The sequence below is a fragment of the Vulpes lagopus genome, chromosome X, assembly GCF_018345385.1.
Source record: "Vulpes lagopus strain Blue_001 chromosome X, ASM1834538v1, whole genome shotgun sequence".
In the NCBI taxonomy this organism is placed as follows: domain Eukaryota; kingdom Metazoa; phylum Chordata; class Mammalia; order Carnivora; family Canidae; genus Vulpes; species Vulpes lagopus.
This window is the reverse complement of record NC_054848.1, coordinates 90,578,418-90,601,870: the sequence shown is the minus strand read 5'-3', so window position 1 is coordinate 90,601,870 and position 23,453 is coordinate 90,578,418. Positions and strand designations below refer to the sequence as shown.

Below are 23,453 nucleotides of genomic sequence, written 5' to 3'. Positions count from 1 at the left end.
TTTTAAAAGAAGCCATTTCCCCCTACACCTCTCAACAATCTCTATGTATATTTACTATATATTTACTATATACTCAGGTACTCAGAATAAGAAAAAAAAAACTATGTTAACATACTTTATAGAAGTTTAATTTTAATAATGATCCTGAGACTGTAAGAAGTGAAAGGTCAAAGAATAGAATCTTTAAGCATGGTATAATGTACAAAATGCAAGCGAAAGCAATTTAGGAACTTATGGAAAACCTACTACCAACAAGGCTTCTTGCTGGACAAAACATGCTGCACAGAAATGACAAATTAACTTCCTCTTTGCTTTTCAGGCACATCATGTATTACACTTTATTAAGAACTACTTTCATAATAATCACTTTTTTTATGGAATAATCACTTCTTTGATCTACATACATCTCAAAGTCAATCATCACACTGTAAAGTCATTTTCTAGCCTACAAAGATAATACAATTACTTATAAAATTTGTAGTACTTAAAGCCAGGTTTTAGAAAACCAGGTCTTCATTCCACATGCCTTTTTACCCTCAATATGTTTCAATATGTCTCTAGTATTATATAAATCATTTTAAAAGTGAAACAAAATACTATGAGATTCAAGAGATATTCTATTTTCCTCAAGTAACTTTATGGTCTTAAGAGAGAACAATATTGAAGAATTCATATATTAACTCTTTTAAATCCAAGTTTTAAAAAAGAAGACTGCACGAAATCAAATTAGGGACTGCTATAGTTCATAAACACAGAAATCTTCACCACTCTGAAATATTACAAATGATAAATAATAACAATAGGCCATACCTTACATATTCCTTAGTCCTTCTCATGATGTGTAGAGTGAGAGGATTAATACCTGTTGGCAGTTTCTCTTCTGCAAGACTCAAAGGTATTTCTTCTCCAGTATCTAGGTTCTTAATCATGACACTGGCTAAAATTTCCTGAGATAAATAAAAATAACACCAAGAGGACCTATAATTTAATTATCTTTTTGAGTCTGCAAAATTCTCAATTAAGCTAAGGACTTTCTAGATATATTTAGTACTGTGTATAATAATTTTTAACTTTAGTGAGATACAATTCATACACTGAAAAATGCACTCATTTAAAGTGTATAATTCAATGATTTCGAGTAAATTCAGAGCTGTGCAACGATTACCTTTAAGTTTAGAACATTTCCACTACCTCAAAAAGAAACTCCATATCCATGAAATGCCATACCTCATTTTCCTCTCCTCTCATCCCCTGGCACTGACTAATCTACTTTTTGTCTCTATGGTTTGCCTATTCCAGACATTTCATATAAATCAAATCATCTTGTATGTTTGTCTTTTGTGACTGGCTTCTTTCACTTAGCACCATGTTTTCAAGGTTCATCCATACTGCAGCATGTGTCAGAATTTCATTCCTTTTAATTTCCAAAAAACAATCCATGTGGTTTGGATATACCATATTTTATTTATCCATTCATGGGTGATGAATGTTTGTGTTGTTTCCACACTTTGGTTATTATGAATACTTGTGTACATTTTTTGTGTGGACATATATTTTCATTTCTATTTGGTATATACATAGTATATATAGGAGTGGAATTGCTGGGTCATGGTAATTCAATGTCTAATATTTTGAGGAACTGCCACACTGTTTTCCAAAGTATAATAATTTTTAAAAATATATTGCTTAAAAGAAATGAAAACTGGGGCACCTGGCTGGCTCAGTTGGTAGAGCATGTGCCCCTTGGTCTTGGGGTTGAGTTTGAGCACCATATTGGGTGAGATTACTAAAAAATAAAATAATCTTTAAAAAAGAAAAAGAAAGAAAAAATGACATGAAAAATAAGATTTTGCATCAAAACTTTATTTGGAGTAAACTGGCCAATCGATTAATACTAAATTTTAATGGTAAGAAGTAAGCACTTAGTCTGTATACTGTGCATCACTTAGCAAGTATAAAAACATATAACTATAACATCAAGTTCTTTTTAAGCCTACCTTCTATTAAATTTGGACCTTGTTTTCAATACCACATAATGGTATAAAAAGGTAAGTTTAAGTTAGAGTTGCAAACTCCAGAATATTAAAAAAAAAAAATCTGGGGTGGCTGGCTGGCTTAGCCAGTAGAGCATGGGACTCTTAATCTTGGGGTTGTGAGTTTGAGCTCCATGCTGGGTGTAGAGTTTACTTAAAAATAGATAAAACAGGGATCCCTGGGTGGTGCAGCGGTTTGGCGCCTGCCTTTGGCCCAGGGCGCGATCCTGGAGACCCGGGATCGAATCCCACGTCAGGCTCCCGGTGCATGGAGCCTGCTTCTCCCTCTGCCTGCGTCTCTGCCCCTCTCTCTCTCTCTCTCTCTCTCTGTATGACTATCATAAAAAAAAAAATTAAAAAAAAATAGATAAAACAGGGACACCTGGGTGGCTCAGCAGTTGAGCATCTGCCTTTGGCTCAGAGCATGATTCTGGGGTTCCAGGATCGAGTACCACATCAGGCTCAGGGAGCCTGCTTCTCCCTCTGCCCGTGTCTCTGCCTCTCTCTGTATCTCTCATGAATAAATAAATAAAATATTTAAAAAAATAGATAAAACAATAAAAATGTTTCTAAAAACTAAGAAAATCATCAATTTTCATTTTTTCTTCTAGATTTTTTTGCCTAACAGCAATAAACTTTAAAATTTTTTTTAGGGATCCCTGGGTGGCGCAGCGGTTTAGCGCCTGCCTTTGGCCCAGGGCGCGATCCTGGAGACCCGGGATCGAATCCCACGTCGGGCTCCCGGTGCATGGAGCCTGCTTCTCCCTCTGCCTGTGTCTCTGCGCCTCTCTCTCTCTCTCTCTCTGACTATCATAAAAAAAAAAAAAAATTAAAATTTTTTTTAAATCATGGTAAAATATTTTTAGTTGTATATTCACTGGTATTAAGCACATTAACAATGCTGTGCAACCATCACTACCATTCATCTTGAGAATTTTTTCATCTTCTCACTATGATTTTTATATTTTATGTTTTTAAGAACAAAAATAAAATCTAATTATACCTCATCAGTAAGCTCTCTTCCAGAGTTGGATCTAGGTCTCTGAGGGCCCATCACCTCACCTGCTACAGTCTGCCCATCAGGTGCTTTTCCATTTTCCTAAAATTACAATTTTATAAACAGAAAGTAGACTGAGTCAATTTTTATAAACACTCAATTATTCATTACCACACACAGTTCTAAAGAATTCCATAATTCACATAATGGAGCCTACTGAAAATTTAAATGAAACACTCCATTTCAGTCTTTTATTATTCCCAGCATGCTGAAAAACATTAAGTATCAAAACCACTGCTGCCCATGAAATAATGTCTTAGTATTTGAAAGCAAATAAATGTTCTATTTGAACCTGACCCAAAAGCAGTTCTCTACTACCAGAATGCCAGCACTAAGACTGACATTAATCAGGACTATACTTGTGTTTATCTCGAAGGCAGGGATTGGCAAACTTTTTCTATAAAGAGCAAGATAGTAAATATTTTAGGCTGTTTCACATGTAATGTCTATCATGTATTCTTTTTTTTTCCCCCTACAATCCCTTAAAAATGAAAAAACCATTCTTAGCTCGGGGACCCTACAAAGACAGGCTACTGCCAGTCTCTGCTCTAAAGCTATGACAAGATTGAAGTGGCATATCTTCCAGTCTGCTAACCTGTCCCAACCACAGCTACCACACAAGTAAGCCTTGAGTCCCAGAAATTGGGCTATGGTAAAATTCATGCTATCAGGTACTTTCTATTGCCTCCATATGGGTATATAACGTAGTATATGAATGTTTTTTTCATGATCAGGTAAAGGAAATTATAAATAAAAGTTCTCAATTTTGACCACCATAGGTCAGGTAAATGAAGACTGTAGTTGATGCTTATTAACATTATAATAATATTACAAATAGCAGCATCTTCCTTTTTTTATATTGCCTACTGCATGCCATGTACTTGGCATAGCTCATTTCATCCTTACAAAACATCTTCAAGGAAGGTTGTCCCCTCATTTTATCAAAGGGACATCTGAAAGTCAGATATTAAATAGTTTGTTAGAATCACCTAGCTATGTAGTAGCAGAGCTAGAAAGGGGATATAAGAAGGCCAGGTTTAAGGACAAAGAAATATCCTGCCTGGAGAAGTAGGAAGGTTCAACAAGCAACAAACCAGCCAGCTGTGGAAAGTTGTTAAAGCCTATGTCAAATATAACATGAATTTACCAACCTGGGCAGTAACTATTTTATCTCCACTGGTAGCACTTGCCAAGTCAAGAGAAGGTTGAGAATCCTTGACTGTATTCTCTGAAGCCATGTTCGTACTTAGGAGAGTATCAGATGTAATATTCTCTTTGGGAACTGCAATGACGATGATGATAATAATAATAATGATGATGTTGATGATGATAATGGCAATAACTAGTATTTATATTTGGAACCTTATATAGAGCTTGAAAGTGCTTTAACCTTTGTCTGATTCTTACAACAATCCCATGAGGAAAGTGGTTTTATTACTCTCATTTTATATATGACGAAACCAGGATTCAAACAAGTTATTTCAATTTCTCAAAGCTATACAACTTAAACACGAAGAGATCTATGTCTTGAATTCAGATCTTAAGTTTCCAATGGTAACAGATTTGAAAATTTGAAGTCTACTAAAATGTTCAAACATAGTAATGTAACTTACTACCAATGTAAACATTTTCTCTTTTTATTACTAAAATAACTTTTATAACTTGGTCATGGTCATCAACATGGTTGTATATAGCATAACTGAAAGAAAACCAAAAAGTCAAATAGCTTCAACTCCAAAATCTCTCTACAAGTTATTTCTCAATTAAATACTTGCCGTCTAGATCAGGTGTTTTAAGGGCCTCAAACTCCAATTCACTTTTCTTTTTTCTTGGTGGTGGAGCAGGTCGAGATGGAGGTGGGGGTCTAGGAGGTGGGAAATTAGTTGGAGGGGGAGGGCGTGCTGGAACAGGCTTCTTTGTACTTGCCACAATGTCAGGTTCTGGAGTAAGCTGTCTTGGGGGTTTGGCGGGAGCCACTTCTTCCATGGCAGCAAAATCTTTAGTAGATAAAGAGTTTGAGGACACAGGTTCTAGAACATCACTTCCTTTGGCTTCCACAGCTTCCTTGTTCAATACTTCTGTTTCAGTTGCAGGCACATTATGCTGCTCAGTTGAACCTATTTCAGTTAACTTAGTGATTTCATCTACTGACTTCTCATAGATGTCATCAGAAGGAAAACATCTTTTTGATTCTAATTCAGTTTCTTCAATTGCATTCTGACTTTCTGCTTCTTTGGAATCTTCCTGTAATACCTGATCTATGGCTAACAGTCCAGGTATATTGCTAAGATCTGTTCCAGCTACAATAGAACTGGCAGTAGCCTGATCAGAGTGTCTTTTTCCTTTGGAATCTGAGGAGTCATCTTCCAGCTGTAGTACTTTCTGACTCTCCTCAATAATACTTTCAATAATCTGATGAAAGGTTAAAAAGCAGTTTTTTTAAAAAAATGAAGCTATTTACAAGAACATAATAACAGCTAATCATTTACATAGTACTTACTATGTGCCCTGGGAATGTACTGTTTTTAGCACTTTACATTTTTTAATCTCTACAATAACCATATGAGTTAGCAGTCTTAATATCATCATTACACAAATGAAGGAACAAAGGCATAATGGGATCAAGTGATTTGTCCAAGGACACACAGCGAGTAAGTGATGAAGCTGGCAAAAATCCCAGGAGTTTGGTTCCAGAATCTGTTCTCTTAACCATTATAATAGGGAATCTGTTAGTATGTATAATGACAAAAGTTCAGCCAACCCCGTAAAATAAAAGATCAAACCTAAATTTACATTCAGACTCTTCATATCCTTGTCCATTTACATATTTATGCCAAGTTAGTTGCAGTAACAACCTGCTGCTTTAGTTAACAAAACTGTGAGAATTAAAACCCACCTAGCACAAGAATTCGAATTGTTTAGTTCTGAACTCAAGCCTATGACAGAAAAAGCTAGGAGATGCAGGGAGATTAACATCCTTTTTTTTTTTTCAAGATTTTATTTATTTTTTCATGAGACACAAAGAGAGAGGCAGAGACATAGGCAAAAGGAGAAGCAGACTCCTCACAAGGAGCCCAATGCGGGACTTGATCCCAGGACCTGGGATCAGGACCTGAGCCAAAGGCTCAACCACTGAGCAACCCAGGTGCCTCAGAGGTTAACATTCTTAAACTATACCAAATGTTCCACTATTCATCGAAATGGCAGAACCACAAGAGTTCAAAAACTCAGCTCACCTTGCCTTTTCCCCTGTTTACTTCTTTTTTTTTAAAAGATTTTATTTATTGGGATCCCTTTGTGGCTCAGTGGTTTAGTGCCTACCTTCAGCCCAGGGCGTGATCCTGGAGACCCGGGATCGAGTGCCACATCAGGCTCCCCGCATGGAGCCTGCTTCTCCCTCTATTAGAGACACACACACAGAGAGGCAGAGACACAGGCAAAGGGAGAAGCAGGCTCCATGCGGGGAGCCTGATGTGGGACTCGATCCCGGGACTCTAGGATCACGCTCTGGGCCAAAGGCAGGTGCTAAACCACTGAGCCACCCAGGGATCCCCTCCCCCTTTTACTTCTTATCTGTAGCTGAAAAATATAGACAGGGTTTCTATATCTTCTACCAACATTTAAAATAAAAGATATTTTCTACCCAGCACTATCATTATTACAACACAATATCTCCCAGTCCACCTATCTGTCCACCATGCCCAACAATGGATGATTTCTGCTTTCTCAATTCCTTGGCTCCAAAAAGTTAACAGAACGTGTAACGGAGCCATCCTGATCTGGCTTACCACAAATACATGTAGACCTGAGCTGGATATGACTGCTGCTCAATAATATTTCTCCCTGATATCTCAGCGTAGTCCACATATTAATTTTTCTCAACCTTCCGATTTTTATCCTAGTCTTAATCATACTTTGACCAGAGGAATATTAACTACAGTCCACCTACTTTGTCAACTAGGTGGTTACTGAGCACTGAATACCTTAGTGATAACAGAAGCCAGTGGGTTTAAGAATGAGTAAGAGTGACAACACAGAGATAGCACAATCTATGTTTTCAAAAAGCTTGGCTATAAATGGAAGAGGCTGCAAGAAAGTGACCCAGCATTTTTACAAGCTGAGGGGAAGGAGCCAACAGTAGAGTTAGATAAAGTTCTGGAGAAGAAAGGAAAGAGGACTATTGTGTATTAGACCAGTACACATATTTTCCATTTAATCTTTGCACAGGCCTTGAGGTAGCTAGATTATCTCCCTCCTACAAAAACAAGAATCTGAGGTAAAGGCATTAAGAATTTTGTCCAAGGTTCCACCGCTAGTAAACTACAAGGTCAAAACTGAAATCCAGATTTTTCTAAAAAAATCCAGTGTTTTTTATATTATACCATGCTACTTTGGACAGGAAAAAAATAAGTTCTCAGACTTGAAAAAGAGGCAAAAGATGAAAACAAGTCTGCAGGTAAGGGAAGTGAGAGCAGATGAAAAGGAGTAAATTCAGGCTTCTTAGTCTTTAATGTCTATGTGTGGTAGGAAACAAGGTTATCTGCTTTTGAAAGCAAGCAGGATACTAGTGGGCACAGTGGGCATGAGATGACTATTAAGGTCTGGAATAATCACTATGCATAATGGAAATGCTAATACCAGAAAAGGGGTTAAAAATCACAAGTCTTCCCCAATCCCTTATCCTTTCACTGAACTCCTATCATTCTTACCATTCACTATAGTGTGAATTATAATATAAACACAAAGTAGTATATGGGCTAGCTTTATATAAATACTTTCCCCATAACAGATAATTAGTTTTTGAAACACAAGGCCCATATTTTATCCCTCTTGTTATGCCCTCATAGCACCTACTTACAATACCTAACCCTGTATTCCCCACCCCAACCCTCAGGTTTTAGGAGGTAGCAAACAAGGAAAGACCAAGAGAACAACGAGAATCAAGACCAACACAGAGATGAACAGGCTAAAGCAACTGTTCGTTTCACATCACCTTCCTGCTTCAAAAAACTCACTGATTTTCCAGTAACTGTAAAATAGAAACCAGATGTTTTAGTATAACATAAGAGGCATTCCCATAGTTGTGGCCTAACTTTGGGCTCTAATGTCATATGTAACCATTCTGCACATTTCTCTTTTCCGTGCCTTTGGTTATGCCTTTCAACTCTCATCTTTGCCTGTCCAAATCTTAACCATTCATCAAGAACCAGCTCAGATGTTACTTCTTCCATGAAGTCTTTCCCATTCCTATCTTCATCTTCAAGCAGGAAGTAAAGGCTCCCTTTCTGCCCTTATAGTTTGTAAGTTTATATGAACACATTTTACACTCAGTTTTGTGTTTAACTAATTTCTTCTACTAAAACGTAAGTTACTGGGGAAAGGGATTGTCTTGTCTGGTGCACTGTATATTCCCACAGCTTTTATCATTCGTATGTGATACTTAAATCAATTGAAAAGACTACAACTTAAAAAGTGAGACCTAGTCTTAAGCTTCACTCAGCTGCTCCATACTGTTTACTATTTTTTCAGTTTCTAAAGTCTCCTTAAAAATTACCTTTATTGGCCACTATTAGTTACCCATTTGTATCCTAAGAAAAAATTCTTGAAAAGGAAAACTAGTGGAAAAAATAGAAACATTTCAAGTTTTCAACAATAAGAATAAGTAGATACATTGTAATATATTTGCTTCATAGAAAACTGAAACATCAAATGAAAACTGAGTATTGAAACTGTAGAAATACAATAAAAACTAATGATGGTAAGAGGAAAAGGTAAAATATAGAATTCTATTTACACTATTATTAGACAAACAAAACAAAACAAAGTCATGCAAATGGGTGAGAACCAGAAAGCAAAGCTGAAAAATTAAGATACCTGTTTATTACAGTGAGAACTATGGGATATTCTGATTTAAGAAGAAAAAACTGGTTACTACTTTTGTTCCCTTATTTATGCTGATATACAATAATACCATTTCTCCCAAAAAAAATCCTTTTGAGGGAAAAAAGTATGATCAATATTAAAATAGAGAGTTCACTGGGGGCACTTGGGTGGATCAGTAAGTTCAGCATCGGACTCCTGATTTTGGCTCAGATCATGATCTCAGGGTTATAGGACAGGCTCCATGATGGGCAAGGAGCCTGCTTAAGATTCTTGCTCTCTCTATGCTCCTCCTCTCTTTCTCCCTCCTTCTCTAATAAATAAAATAAAATACACTTAAAATATGGAGTCCCTTAAATTTATAAATTCCGGGGCACCTGGGCAGCTCACTTGTTTAAGCATCTACCTTTGGCTCAGATCATGATCCCAGGGTCCTGGGATCGAGCCTTGCACTGGGCTCCCTGCTGAGCGGGGAGCCTGCTTCTCTCTCCCCCACTCCCCTTGCTTATGCTCTTTCTGTGTCAAATTAATAAAATCTTCTAAAAAAATTATAAATTACATAAGGTTAGAACAATGGATTCTCACCAATGGTGATTTTGCTCAGCACTCCTCCCCAGACATTTGGTGATGTATGTAAGATATTTTTAGTTGTCATGATAGGGTGCAAGTAGGGAGGAATCTATTGATGTCTAGTGGGTAGAAGCCAGGGATGCAGCTAAATACCCTACAATGCACAGAAACGTCTCTCCTTCCCTCCAGAATGAAAAATTATTCAGCCCAAAGTGTCACTATTGAGAAACTCTAGGATAGAGAATGCATCATTTTGCTGGTCTCTGGAAACCCACCAGCCAGAACAGAGCCAGGGGTACAGAAAATACTCACAAGTAGGAGAACTGAATGAACACATAGTATCCTTTCTCCTCCCGTTTTATCCTGATACTGTGAACTACTCATTGTCAAAATTTTTATCTTGTGCTCAGTTTCTTCTAGTAAACCAAACTCTGAAGCTTTAAAGAATCAAATTTTTAAAAGGTATCAAAGGCACTATTAGAGTAATGACTTTGTGTAACCTCTAACTCTTAAAGGCATCAGAATTTGCTGTACTGAGCCTTTCAATACCTTTAATTCTTGGTAGTTAACTCGAGAATAGCTACAGCTTAGGTATGCCTGGGTGGCTCAGCGGTTGAGCACCTGCTTTGTGCTCAGGGCATGATCCCGGGTTCTGGGGATCGAGTCCTGCTTCGGGCTCTGCCTGTGTTTCTGCCTCTCTCTCTCTCTCTGTGTCTCTCATGAATAAATAAAATCTTTTAAAAAAATAGTTAAAGCTTATTCTAATAAAAATGCAAGCATAAAAAATCAAAATACATTACAAAACAATTTTCAAAATACTGTTTCAAGGAAAAATTATCAATTAGTTTGTTTATGAAATGACCTCTAAAAAGCGTGATGTGTCTTCAATCTCAAATTCAAGATTCAAGGAACATTTAGTGAATATCCACCAAGTATACTGCACTACAAAAAATATAGAAAATTTTCCACTTTAAATATACCATATGTATATGACATCTGTTAAACCAATACTGACATTGTATCTTACCAACCTTTTTAGACACATCTTGTTTCAGTTCTTGTACAGGAGACTCATTTCCAGCTTTGTGTGCAGTGTTCTCAGTTTCCTATATTAAAAAGAAAAGAAACAGATCAAATGATGACACTTTTTCTTTAAAATTCTTTTTAGGATGGGTACAAATTAGAAAACATAACCTTAATAAAGCAGCTTAGATGTTTGTATATGGAAAGATGCCCAGATATTTTATGCCAACAGGGATAATGTGATTTGCATAAGGTTACGAATCAGCAATTTTCTATATTTCTATAGCAATAGGTTATTTTCCCATAAATGTGCCCATCTTTTTAATATTAAAAATTGTACAGGAAGATAAAAACCACCAACTACCTTTGTAGCTTAAAAAGATGAAGGACTTAAAGCAAAGGGTTGAATCAGGATTGCTATCTTTCCCATAGTATTGCTCCATAAATACACATAAGTATAAAAGTACATAATACAGAAAATCACATTCAGAGAATAGTTTTCTTAAAAATACTACATGCTTTAGATGAAAGGAATCAAGACAACCAGAAGTTAAAGTTCCGCAATAGATGAAAAAAATTAAACCCACCAAAAATACATATATATCTACGTATACATTCATATACACATACGTACATATATATATATATTTGGGAAGTTAGAGAAGGTAGAGAGGGATACAGATTTTCTGCTAGGAAAAAATTCTAGTAAAATAAGACAATTACACATTTGCAAATATAAACATAGTATTCATCTCCATCCTAAATTGTCATATGTTTATATAAATATAGCAATTTGAATGCTACTAATGATACTGAGAAAAAAAACTTTTCATAATTTTTGGTACACATCACAGAGTTAGAGAAGGTTCATAATAACCATTTTTGACAGATAAGCAACTTAAGGCACATAACGATATATCTAAGTATCAAGGTAGTACTTATACAAGTATTAGGATATGACCATGACAGGTACTGTGATAAAATTACTCCAGATCAGTATAATGCTAAAGATTTAATGTACTAGAGAAATTTCTGTAGTACTTCTGGTATCTTCAAGTTGAAAAGTTGTTTCATGGAATTTTCAGTGTCAGGGAAAATCCAAACTCTATCACAACCCATGAGGGCCTACATCTTTGACCTCATCTACATTTCTCACTTCCCTTGTCCACCACAACCCCACATTCACACTTTGGCCAATCAGATGATTCTTTACCATCTTTAGGGTGATAACTCAAGCATTATCACATCAGAAAAGCCTTCCCTGACCACCTTAAAATAGCCTTACCTGCTTAACTTTCTATCACATTATCTATATTTTGTTTCTTCATTGTACTTATTACCACCTGAAATGACCATTTACTTGCTTATTCTTTTGTCTCTTCCCTGTCCCACTAGAATGTAAGCTTCATGAGATCAAGGCCTTTGTTCCATCTACCACTATGTACCTAATACCTAAAGAGTGCTGGGCAAAAGTAATTATTTGCTAAATGAATGTTGAGTAACCCATGGCTCTGGCTTTTCTTCAGTAAATACACGTATCTTAAGTTTATATATCCTTTAATCAAATCCTGGTTTTAAACTAAAAGAAAAAGAACTCTAATCAGAACCAGTTAGTAAGATAATCTTGACAAGATGGAGAATACTTGAAAGCTGATAGTCATTAAGAACAGTTAATGCATATTAGAGAAACACCTGTAATTATCTTACAAATTAAGTATATTTATCCAATTATCCTCCAATAACTGTTCATTAGTAGGAAAATCAGAAGTACTATACAACATTAATTCCATGGGTATGTTCCTTAAGTTAACCTAAGCAAAAATGCACACTACTAATCCCTCTACCTCAATATAATTTGTTTGAATTAAGTACTTAAAACCATCACGGGGATCCCTGGGTGGCGCAGCGGTTTGGCGCCTGCCTTTGGCCCAGGGCGCGATCCTGGAGACCCGGGATCGAATCCCACATCGGGCTCCCGGTGCATGGAGCCTGCTTCTCCCTCTGCCTGTGTCTCTGCCCCTCTCTCTCTCTCTGTGACTATCATAAATAAAAATTAAAAAAAAAAAACCATCACGGATTAACATTCTCACATTGATCAAAACTGCCAAGCAGTGATTAGACTTCATTTTATTTGGCTTCAACAAAACTCTCCTGGACTTTGAACCTTTGAAAGGTATCAAGCTCTGTAAGGTAAACTGTGGTTAAGTCACAAGTTTGATGGAGTGATATGGCACCTACCAGAGGATCTAATCTCTAGAGAAATTAATCAAGATTTCTTAGTAAAAGTTGATTTAGTACATATATAGTCATCTATGATCCTCTCTCAGTGATGTCAAAGGTTCAGGTCCTTCCCCTAGCACCTTGATCAGGCTGTGGAGGTAAAGCATTGGAAGCCAAGAATATGCCTGCAGACAATACCAACTCAGACTTCAGACACTCCTCATTTATTACCTCCTTCTGGAGATGGACTGCCCCATTACTAAAGCAGGAGGCCTACCAAATCCCAGCTTCCCACCATCAGGTCATTTCTTTAACCCATTTCTATCACAACCCCAGAAATATACTTCCTTAAGTAGTACGGTGGGGGGGGGGGGGCTGGGTGGCTTAGTTGGTTAACCATCTGCCTTCAGCTTAGGTCATGATCTCAGGGTCCTGAGATAGAGGCCTGTCAGGCTTCCTGCTCAGTAGGTGTCTGCTTCTCCCTCTCCCTCTGCCGGGCCTGCCACTGCTGCCAAGTGTGTTCTCTCTCTCTTTCAAATAAATAAAATCTTTAAAACAATAGAAGTATGGTAGGATCATTCAATTTCTAGCAATTCAGACCACTGTCTCCCTCCATCTCTGTTGGATATTAGAGAACTGCCTGTACTTTCCAGAGTATTCAGTTCTACAGTTTGAGCTTTTGAATTTTAATAAGCACATCCAAAAGATTAATCATTTTCACAAATAAGTTGCACAAAAGTAATCTACACTCAGGGAAATCTTATTATCTACTAAAGAACAGTGAGCTAAAAATGTCAGTTTTTAAAAAATTCAGGTCACTTCTAGTTTTTACTAGTGAGGAAGGGGAAACTATTAACAGTGACCAAAGTGAAATTTTATGTATTTATTTATTTACTTTTTAAAGTTTATTGTGTTTTTTTTAAGTAATCTCTACCCCCAAAGTGGGGCTCGAACTCATGACTTTTAGATCAAGAGTCACATGCTCTTCTGACGAAGCAGCCAGGTGCCCCTAAAGTGACATTTTAAAATACACTTTATAGAGATGTGATCTCTACTCTCTTTTGCTAAGAAGAGGGGGGGGGAAACCCACCACCACCAAGAAACAACTGTTAAATAATGGCCACATCAGCCCACTGATTCCTATCAACACAATCCCTTTGTTCAAGTCTTGACCTTCTAACTGCCTCTTAACCATTCTCTGTGCACTTAGTCTCTTGCCTCCAAACCATCTCCCACCCTTCCACTCCATACCTTTAGTTAATTCCTCAGGAAAAAAAAAAAAACTCTGAAGAGCACAACTGGTAAGACAGATAAAAATTGACTTTTAAAATATCTTGCTTCAGGCAGCCCTGGTGGCGCAGCAGTTTAGCGCCGCCTGCAGCCTAGGGCGTGATCCTGGAGACCCTGGATCCAGTCCCAGGTCAGGCTCTCTGCATGGTGCCTGCTTCTCCCTCTGCCTGTGTCTCTGCCTCTCTCTCTCTCCCTCTCTCTGTCTCTATGAATAAATAAGTAAATAATCTTTTAAAAAATAAATAAAATATCTTGCTTCAAAATTTTGAAGCTCAGAGTTTTTTGAAAAAGATTTTATGTATTTATTTGAAAGTGGGGGGGGGGGCAAGGGAGAAAGGGACAGGCAGACTTCATGCAGAGCTGGAGGTGGGACTCGATCCTATGATCCTGACATGGGCTGAAACGAAAAGTTGGATGCTCAACCAACTGAGCCACCCAGGTGCCCCAAAGCTCAGAGTTCTTTTTTTAAAATTTATTTCTTTGACAGAAAGAGAGCACAAGCAGAGGGAGCAGCAGAGAGGGAGAAGCAGACTCCCCACAGAGCAGGGAGCCTGATGTGGGGCTCGATCCCAGGACCTTGGGATTGTGACATAAGCCGAAGGCAGACGCTTAACTGACTGAGCCACCCAGGGATCCCTAAAGCCCAGAGTTCTTAAGCTGACATTCAAAGTTCATTGAAATATGCCCCCACCTCACTTTTCCATCATTTCACTGCTGAAACATTTATATAGGTCACACCAGTCTTTCAATGCTCCCAGCAAATTCTATACCTTTGCATATTAATGAGCTCATACTATTGCCTAACATACAATGCTTTCCCAATTTTTCTCTATCTGCTTATGCAGATCTCTTCCATTGCTCAAAGCCCAGCACAAGTTCTACCTCCTCCCTGAAACTTTTCTCTTCTATTCCAGGTACCCATGCTCTCCTATTGTTTTATCTCCCCCAAACTCCTTGGAGCACTTAGAAGTCTATTCTATTCTACAAACACCAATATCTCATATATATCTCTCTTCTGTGAGACTGTAAAATCATCAAAATCAGGACTAAACCAAATTCTTCTTTGGATTGCTTAAAATATCAATAGATATGCTGTTATACATGATATTCACTCAAGAGTCTGAGTACATTCATGCTACAGACCACTATTTAACAATAAAAAGGAATAAACTGTTGATGCATGCAACAACTTGGATCTCAATCCTTTGAGGCAGTCTCAAAAGGTCACACACTATATGACTGCATTTATAGGATATTCTTAAGTGACAACATTACAGAAATGGAAAACAGCTTAGTGGCTGTCTGGGGTTAGGGATGATGTGAGGGAGGGAGTGGGTGTGAATTTATAAAAGGGTAGCACAAGAGATATCTTTGTGGTGATGAAATAGATCTGCATCTTGTGGTGGTACTTAAACAAATATACATATGTAATAAACTGAAGCAAAACCATATATTCATATTGTACCAATGTCAAATTTCTGGTTTTCATATTGTGCTATAATTAAGACATAACCACTGGGTGAAATGGATGAAGGATATATAAGAGTTCTCTAAATTACATTTGCAGCTTCTTGTAATCTATGATTATTTCAGAAGTAAATAACAATATCCAACTTTGTGTTTATTTACTAAATATGTATATTTTCTATCTAATTTTATTCAAGTTAAGCACAATCTATAATTACTGAGATAAAGTAAATTTCACAAACCTATTTCTTATAACCAATATAAATATCTTAGAGCTAAGTGGCTTTAAAAACCTACAGGCATAAACAGCAATCATCTCTGGATATGGGGATTGGAAGGTGGACAATGAGGAATGAGAGGGAAGCTACATTTTCAACCATCTACTTTTTTGTATTGAGCAAATTTTAACCATGTCCATGCATTATTTATAAAAATTGTTTTTATCAAATAAATACAAGAGAACTTTTATAAAATACAAGGAATGAAGAATTATGATTTAATCTTAAGTACTCAGTTTAAGAAAAAAATTATCATTAGCTTTCAATCTCTTGCATATCCTCCTCCATTTTTATTATATTCTTTCTCCCTCAGACATGACTGATACCTTCAACTTTGTGTTTGTCACTCCCTTGCTGTTCTTTTTTTTTTTTTTTAATTTTTTTTTAAAATTTTATTTATTTATGATAGGCACACAGTGAGAGAGAGAGAGAGAGAGAGAGAGGCAGAGACACAGGCAGAGGGAGAAGCAGGCTCCATGCACCCGGAGCCTGACGTGGGATTCGATCCTGAGTCTCCAGGATCGCGCCCTGGGCCAAAGGCAGGTGCCAAACCGCTGCGCCACCCAGGGATCCTCCCTTGCTGTTCTTTAAACTCTGTGCTTCTATCTCTAAACAACACATTATTTCGTTCTGCATGTTTTTGATCTTAATATAAATGGAATCTTACTGTATGTATCTTACTGTGACTTGTTTTTTCCCCACCCAACACTATGGTGCTGAAATCCATCTATGTCATTGTATATAATCAATTCATTCATATCTACTGCTATAGAATATATGCCACATGAACACACCACAATGTATCAGAGAGATGAATATCCAACGTGTATAAACAGAAAGTAGGGACACTAAAAAAATAACAGCACGTTTGAGATTATACATACATTATACATAGTCATACACAAACATACACATACAGTATATACTCTATTTGATGTAAATAGTTCTGTTTGATGATATTCATGGACTTAAAATGGCTTTCCCTAGCATAACATCTCAATACCAAACTCCTTTGCTTGGAGATAAGGCTGGGATTGATTTTTATATATAGCAATGATACTAAAGCATGTGCCCATAAGAAGTATACAAGTTTTTGGTTATTCCACATTTTTGTCATGCAAATATTACTTTTTCAATTAACATACACAGATATTTTATAGTATTCTTCTATTCTAAAAATTATAAAAACAAAATTAGTGGAAATCTAAAAAACTTACAGTCCCTTCCTTGTAGCACAGTATTTGCTTAGAAATATCACACCTAGTAAGATACAATGACAATATTACTTAGCAAAAAATAACAACAAAAGAAAACCAAGATTTACATAAAATAGAAAAATGAATGAAAAGTGTACACAATTTGTGGAGATATAACTCTCAGAAAACAAAACTTACCTTTAATGTTGAAATTCCAACCTTTCCTGGAGACCTGTACAGAAATAAAAGGAAGGAGGTGTTGAATAGTGGAGGCAAGAAGGGAAATACTTCTATACATTTATTAAAGACACGTTATTAAAGCCCATGTTTTAAAAAACATTTATACATTTTGTGATTGGAAAAAGTCTTCTGTGCACATAGAAAATGTAGACAACACAAAAAGTAGAGAATAAAATACAAGTAACCCATAATCCTACCATCTAGAGATTTGAGTATGTACCTTTCATCTTCTCAGATACATAGGACATAGAATACTATAATAAGCATCCTTGTAAATAAAATTTTGTGCTCTTCCACGATAAATTTCTCGAGAATAAATATTCTAGGGACGCCTGACTCTTGATTTCTGCTTGGGTCATGATCTCAGCTTTGTGAGATCAAGAACCCAGTAGTGTTCTTGATGGTAGGGCTCCACAATGGGCATGGTGCTTGCTTAAACATTCTCTCCCCACTTCTCCCTCTGCCCCTCCCCCACCCAGGTCATGTGCCCTCTCTAAAAATAAGTAACTCTTAAAACAAAAACAAAACAGTAGCTATATAAAATAGTGCCCACAACTGAATTGTAGTGCCTAGACAATATAATTCCATGTTAACAAAGGACAACTTCCAAGAATGAAAAATATATTCCCAATTATTTGGCTTCCCTGGCTAACAAACTGCTATGTAACAAAGTCCTCTTTACCCAGAGGTGATTAGACCAAGGCTATTCCGATATTTAAAAAAAGAAAAAAGAGGGTGCCTGGGTGGCTCAGAAGATTAAGCCTAGGATTCTAGATTTGATTCAGGTGATGATCTCGGGGTGGCGAGATCAAACCCTGCTGATGGCAGTCTGCTTCTCTCCTTCTCCCCCACCCCCCCCCCACTCTAGTGCACTCTCTCTCCAATAAATAAATCTTTTTTAAAAAGAGAGAAGGAGAGGGATCCCTGGGTGGCGCAGCGGTTTGGCACCTGCCTTTGGCCCAGGGCGCGATCCTGGAGACCCGGGATTGAATCCCACGTCGGGCTCCCGGTGCATGTAGCCTGCTTCTCCCTCTGCCTATGTCTCTCTTTCTCTCTCTGTGTGACTATCATAAATTTTTAAAAAAAGAGAGAGGGAGAGAAAAGATTCCAAACAAAGGATGTCTAAAACATAAGTGCAATCAAAAGAACATAAAAACAAAAAACCTTGAAGGAGCCTGAATTTCTATGTAGCACATATTCTGAATGCCAATTAGGAAAAAAAAAATCACCTGCTTCAGAGGTGTAGCAGCAAAAGGAAATAAGATTTTAAAATGTATCCCCCCCCCCAAAAAAAAAATGTAGGCCCCATATGAGGTAGAGAAGAAAGAGAAAATCCGTCTTCCCCATGAGCCTCACTTCGAGAAATCTGGCCAGGTTTTTTAGCTGTCAAAAAAAGGAAAAAAACACAGAATGGGGAGTCACATTTATCTGTTATGTAACAGATTTCATAAAGAGCACTTTCTAGCCATTGATTCACAGGATCTAAATTATGGGCCAATTGTTGACATATGTGGAAATATTCCAACTTGGTTCTAACAGGACTTTACATACAGTCATGTGCAAACTATAAGGAGTAATTTATTACTTCCTTTTGAGAGCCAAGGGGACATAGTGAAAAGAGCAAGAGCTTTCAAGCATATGGACCCTGCTTAAATGTTCTACCATTTACTCTATGTGCGATCTTGATCAAATCATTTAATTTTTCCAAGCTTCAATCTCCTCCTCTGTAAAAGAGGGTAAAGAGGGTAAAAGCACTCTACTTCATAGAACTTCTATAAGGATTAAGTGAGAGCACATGGGGCATGCACAGTTAAGTGGTAGTTTCTTCAGAAGCTTTAAATTGCTTCATTGAAACTCACAAATGAGCTTCAGCCAGTTTCTCCAAGATACTGTCAGCAGTGGGGAGCCTGAGATCAATTTCTGAAACTCAGAAAAAAGAACCCACAGGCTGTCAAGCTCCAGCCCATTTACCAACAGGGAATATGAATAAAATCAGATTATATTGAGCTGGTGATTAAAATGGAATCTGGTTTACATTTTGAGATGCCATTGAACAAAAAACTAGTAACAAAAAAAACACTCATGTTTGAAACATTTTAAATGTTACAAGGTTGTTATGGTCTTGGTTAGCAGTAAAATGTCAGGCTACTATACCTTCTTCTAGGCTTATCGAGCCTAAGATTGTCTTTAACAGGGTAGCTTGTAAGAACAGAATTCTTTTGTGATACATTTTTGAACGATTTATAGAACACTGGCATCTAGTAAAAGTGAAAGCGCATTTGTAATTTGTGAAGTTGGCTAAAATGATTTGTATCATGTGCCAAGATGAGAAAAGAACAATTCGTTTTACCCTAAGAAACAGTAAATCATTATTTAGTATTCCCACAGGAAGTGTTCCTAATGGGGCATTGTAATAATAATAAAACAATGGCCATCATTTATTAAGCAAGTGCCCAAAATCTTGCTAAGACTTGCCTTGTTTTAGCTTCTTTTTGTCCTCACAACTTTCCTATGAGGTAGTTTTATTACCTTCCTTATTTTACACAACAAAACAACTAAGGCTTGGGTCAGATTAGGTCATTTAAATTGCACTGCTAGTAAATAGTAGGGCCAGAATTAGACCCCAGGCAGTCTGACACAAGAGTCCACTCTCAAAATACTTTGCAGTATTGCCTCCTTTCTGGGTAAGGCCTTAAAAGATGATGATTATGAAAATATTCTAATTGGTGCTAAGAATGTACGAACACTAAAGTAAAGGCAATTAATGCTGCTTCTTGGGTTGGACTAGACTGCTTAAAGTCAAAAGCTCTGAATTCTGATCTGCCTTTAACAACTACAATTAACACCTAATTGATTTGGCACTGCCAGGGAATAAAAATAATGAAATGTTCCGTATATAAAATTTCAAGAGAGACGAAGCTTCTCTTTTAGTGCCAAACTTCTGAAAGTATTTTAATTATTTTTGAATTTCCATTTCAAAAGCTGCTTGTAAATAAGTACATTATAGGCTAAGCCCTGCCATTCCAGTAATCTTTTCCTTGAAAATACCTTCTTAAACAAAGGATATAAAATTTTCCCTTTCTTACTGACTCAGAGTAATTATGCTCAAATACCACACTACATTTTAATATAGTAATGCCCTCCAGGGACATTTATTTGTGGGGAATTTATTTGCCTTCACACTACAGGACCCTAGGCTATTAGGCTTGGAATGTCAGTGTTTTACAGTTTTGTGTCTCTTTCCTCAATTTAAGTGGTCATTTTAATTGGTCACTTCTTACAGTTGGCCGTGTGCCTGTCTTTAAAAGCTTCTCTCTCCCCATCTCCTTCTAATTTTTGCTTCTAATCTCCATTGAGCTGGGAAACCAGGTTTTTAAAAATGGAATTGTATGCTAAAGGAAGAATCCAGAGATTCTGAGTGAGGGTCTCCTCATGAGAATTTTTGTGCATGACTTTACTGTGGACTTTGTGGCACTGTTTTTGATTGGTTAGAGGCTGTTTAAGTGATTATTTCTTATTTTCAGCTGTATTGCAGAATCCATTAGCAAAGTAGTAGCTGCCCAGTAAGCCAGGTATCACTAATCTTTGGTATCCCTGGACAAACACTCAACTCCTGTTTCTGAGTCTCTAACTTCAAAGTCGAGATAACATTATACTATTTCAACCTGATTATGTGCCTAAAGAAAACAACAATTCATGATCAAGTTTGGGGACAGGAGAAATGGGCATCTAGAGGTCAAGAAAATTAAGTTTTCCCAACAAACTAAACTGCATGACCTTTAAAAGCAGGAGTTTTTAGAGTTCCTGTAATTTTAGGAAATTTTAAGACCCCTCATTAGTTCAGGAGTGAATAGGTTAATTTATACCACAACTAATGATCTAAATTTTATACCCTTTGATTTCCCTTAAACTTGAGATATACTGTAGGAAACACTGACATAATCCAACACACACATCCAGAAATGTCCAGTAATACTTTTTCTAGTTAACTAGAAAAATATTCCTTCAAAATGTCTGTAGATACTAAATATTGGAAATTAGATTCCTTCTTTTTACAGGTCAAGGTCAGTAATTTTTCCTAGAAAAAGTCCAAATGTCTACATAAAATAACTTTTACTGTACCACACACAAGTGAAATCTTTAAAGAATTCTGAAGTGGGGTGCCTAACTGGCTTGATCGGTAGAGCAAAGGACTCTCAATCTCAGGGTTGTGGGTCCAAGCCCACATTGGGTATGGAGCCTACTTAAAGAAAAAACAAAACAAAAAAAACTCTGAAGTAACAAGTAGACATATTTAAGTATTGGTGGTATACTTCACTTAAAACCTAACAAACCAAAATAAGGTCTTCAAAAGTTCATTTAGAAAATTTTATCATAGGATATTTTCAAATGAAGTATTTTCAACGTATTAAATATCTGATTGACAAAGCTTAAATAATAAATGTGCAAAAAATAAATGTACTTATGAAGGTGAACAAAAATATAAAGGCTAAACTTCCTTGATTATCTAGTAGCAAAAGAAAAACTTCCAACATACTAATACTAGTTACAAACACAGAAAATCTTTGATTTTGTACCAGTTTCTGAAATTGAAGACACTATCTACCAATGGCACTATTAAATTTAAACATGAAAAACAAGTAATTTCTAAAGCAGCTTCACAATAAAATCTGTTGTAAAAAAAGTATTGATACTCTACTTAAAAAAAACACATTAAAATTATTTCTACTGTGGCTTCCACTTAGATTTTGAATATAAAAGCCATTTTCAAATTAGTACTTCAGTAACTTTAAACACAGAGTATCTTAATTCACTATATCCTGTTTTTTAAAAAGATTTTTAAAATTTATTTGAGAGAGCAAGAGCAAGAGCCATCACAGAGGGAGAGGAAGAAGGAGGAGCAGACTCCCTGTTGAGCAGGGAGCACAGGCAATGTGGGGTTCCATCCCAGGCCCTGGAGATCATGACCTGAGCCTAAGGCAGACACTTAACAGACTGAGCTCCCCAGGCACCCTTCATTATATCCTGTTTTGGGTAAGAAAGTTATTTTCATACTTGTTATGTTGAGTTTATACTAACAAAGCTCATGTTTGAATATAAAATAATGTGTGACAGATGCTTTCTCAAAGTCCCCATCCATCTAGCATTTTAATTATCGTTTTTCTTTTGCAGCTAGGATATTTGTGTTTAGAACAATTCATCTTAATGTCTGCACAATAGAATTTTTAAAATTTACATAGCTTCCAAACATTGCTTTGGTGATTTGGCAAGACAGTATAGTAACTATTTTTCTTTTATAAACTCTGACCTGATTTGGCAATAGCCTTCATATACCTCCAGCAAAATTTCATTAGAATAATAAGGTCACTACTCCCAAAGGTAGGTCACTAGACTTGGATCTGATGACAATGACCGCAACTTACCTAAAAGTTGCCCAAGTTTCCATAGGAAGCACAATGTTTAATCCTTTATAAGCTCTGACATAACAATACTTCATTCAATATAATTTCAGTGAAAGCTAACAAATATGTAAGCAACACAACGTTTCATTAACCCCTTTAAGATAGCTTGACTTTGGAACTTACTAAACCTGACTCTCTAGTAATGTTGAGAACAGTTCTCATATACTTCGGAAAAACAAAATCAATCTTATAGAAAATACATAGCAGTAGACTACGTTTAAGAGATTTGGATGCACCATAACTGTGGGTTTTCTGTCACAGGTGTTAGACATGAGTCTATATATCTATTGATGTTACCTACTGTTAAAGGTATTTACAATAATTGTTTTTAAAATACTGAAAGGAGGGATCCCTGGGTGGCGCAGCGGTTTGGCGCCTGCCTTTGGCCCAGGGCGCGATCCTGGAGATCCAGGATCGAATCCCACGTCGGGCTCCCGGTGCATGGAGCCTGCTTCTCCCTCTGCCTGTGTCTCTGCCTCTCTCTCTCTCTGTGTGTGTGACTATCATAAATAAATAAAAATTAAAAAAAAATACTGAAAGGAAAACAAAACCCCAAAATCCTAAAAGGACTTAAAAAAAAAAAAAGGACTCAGAAGGGAAAAATAACAGTTATTAAAGATTTTATTTGAGGGATGCCTAGGTAGCTCAGCGGTTGAGCTGCTTTCAACTCAGGGCGTGATCCTGGAGTCCCGGGATCGAGTCCCAGACGTCGGGCTTCCTGCATAGAGCCTGCTTCT

General features: G+C 36.8%; 1 protein-coding gene across 1 annotated transcript in view; it reads right to left on the bottom strand.

Moving 5' to 3' along the window:
• Positions 1–23,453, bottom strand: part of WDR44 (WD repeat domain 44) — an 83,132-nt gene that overhangs the window by 37,811 nt on the left and 21,868 nt on the right. Inside the window, exons 2-7 of the mRNA XM_041741701.1 lie at positions 17,213–17,246; positions 10,572–10,646; positions 4,866–5,502; positions 4,242–4,372; positions 3,037–3,132; positions 811–947 (exon numbers count right to left, since the gene is read on the bottom strand). Of these exons, the coding sequence (XP_041597635.1) occupies positions 811–947; positions 3,037–3,132; positions 4,242–4,372; positions 4,866–5,502; positions 10,572–10,646; positions 17,213–17,246 (1,110 nt within the window). The remainder of the gene's footprint in view (positions 1–810; positions 948–3,036; positions 3,133–4,241; positions 4,373–4,865; positions 5,503–10,571; positions 10,647–17,212; positions 17,247–23,453) is intronic.